The 1,941-nt window shown below is 58.0% G+C and overlaps 1 protein-coding gene across 1 annotated transcript in view; it reads left to right on the top strand.

Annotated features, from left to right (window-relative positions):
* The window catches only part of SLC25A42 (solute carrier family 25, member 42), a 44,295-nt gene that overhangs the window by 42,012 nt on the left and 342 nt on the right, over positions 1-1,941 (top strand). The window contains 2 exon segments of the mRNA XM_010847299.1: positions 440-627; positions 1,769-1,932. Of these exon segments, the coding sequence (XP_010845601.1) occupies positions 440-627; positions 1,769-1,932 (352 nt within the window).

Here is a 1,941-nt window from a genome sequence, read left to right as displayed (position 1 = left end):
CACCCTGGTGACGTTTTCACCGGCACCAGGGGCTCTGTGTGTAGTGGGGTTCCCAGGAGGGCTCCCCCCACCTGGCCCCTGGGGATAGGGTCTGGGCTTCTGTCTGCAGTGGCTGATGAAGCTGTGCTGAGGCTGTGTTGCCCCGACCTCCCTGGGTTCCGCAGCTTTCCAGAAGGACAGTAACTGGGTCTCTCAGCTTGGGTGGCAGTGTGCTTCCATCAAACCCAGGGTCTCCATGTTGAGTCGAAAACACATGTGCTTAAAATGCATCTGAATAGAAAGCCAGGGGCTGAGCACAGCAAAGAGCCCAGTGGTGAAGGTGGCTTTGGGCATGCACGGCCCCCTCAAATGCCAGAACTTCTGCACGGGGGTTCTGTCGACATCCAGGCCTGCCCCCGCTGACGGGGAGGAGAGAGCATTAGTGAGCTGAGGTCTGCAGCCCCCCACCCCACCCCCACACTGCTCTGTCCTACAGGTACAGCAACATCTTCCACGTCTTCATCCGCATCTCGAGAGAAGAGGGGCTGAAGACTCTCTACCACGGATTTGTTCCGACCGTGCTGGGGGTCATTCCCTACGCCGGCCTGAGCTTCTTCACCTATGAGACCCTCAAGAGCCTGCACCGAGGTGAGGAGCGTCGGGAGGGCAGCACCTCCGCGGGGCACACACCTGTCTGTGGATGGGTGGGGAGGGGGGGGTGGATGGGGCGGGTGGAGGGAGGGGCAGGCTGGAGGCCCAGGGTCTGGATCAGGAGAAGACATAGAGCAAATAAGCCCACTGATACCTGCTACTCGGTTTGATCTGGTGGTAACAATCTGCCTTATTTGCTCCAAGTTTTGTTTTTTTTTTTTTTTTTTTAAGTTAAACAGGGTAAAGCCCAGATCCCCGGTACCCAATCCCCAGCTCGTCTCCCCTCAGCCCTGCCTCTTTATTAGGGTTCGGCTCCGGCTTTCACCTTCATTGCAAACCCTTCTGCCTGGGCTCGTGTGCAGCCTTTGTGCTGTTCCTGGTTATAGGAGGTACCTGAGTGGCTGCCCCCCGCACATGCGTAGTGCAGCTCCGATCCGTCCTGTTTGCGGGCGGTGAGGCTGTCGGGTTTTCAGCTGACATCCAGGAGCTGTTCTCCTTGTGTGGGTGTGAGACCTCATTCTTTGCTTTACCTTTTCCACCCTCTGCTCTCCCAGTGGCCAGGCTTGCATTGGGGCCAGGCTCCCTTCCCACCTGCTCCTGGTGCTGACAAGTGCCATATGTTCTGCCAGTCTGCTGAGTGAATAGGGCGGCTCCCTGTTTTTAATCCCTAGTTTCAAACTGAAAAGAGCGTGTTTTTAAAGAATCTCTATTGATCCCTTGCTGTTCCCTCCTCCCTTCAGCCAGTGGGTCCTCACACCACCCATAGAGAGGGCACCTGTTGGGCAGGCTGGGCAGTTAGAGGGTTCGGGGCAGAGTGATACTCTTTCTTTACAAGATGGGACACAAGAATGACTGGGTCTGAGCTTGTTCTGGGTCACAGAACTTGGTTATATGATTCTTTGTGCTCTTCAGTTGTAAAAATCTTTTGGATCTCACATTTGATTAAAAACGGGGGATCAGTGGGTGAGGAAGAAGGGACGCCGAGGCCCAGGAGAGCTGGTCGGCCCTGAAGCACAGCTGTGACGCTGTGTGCACGTGTGAGCGCGGTGCAGGGGGTGCGGGTGGATGCCAGCACCTCTGGCTGCCAGGGCGCCCCTTCCCAACGCCCTGACGGTCCCTCCCACCCTTCCCCCTGCAGAGTACAGCGGCCGCCCGCAGCCCTACCCCTTTGAGCGCATGATTTTCGGGGCCTGCGCCGGCCTCATCGGGCAGTCTGCCTCTTACCCGCTGGACGTGGTGCGGCGGCGCATGCAGACGGCTGGCGTCACAGGCCACCAGCGCACCTCCATCGTGCGCACGATGCGCACCATC

The sequence above is a fragment of the Bison bison genome, unplaced genomic scaffold, assembly GCF_000754665.1.
Source record: "Bison bison bison isolate TAMUID 2011002044 unplaced genomic scaffold, Bison_UMD1.0 scf7180017864248, whole genome shotgun sequence".
NCBI classification, from domain to species: Eukaryota; Metazoa; Chordata; class Mammalia; order Artiodactyla; family Bovidae; genus Bison; species Bison bison.
The sequence above is the reverse complement of the archived record's forward strand: the minus strand, read 5'-3'. Positions and strand labels throughout refer to the sequence as shown.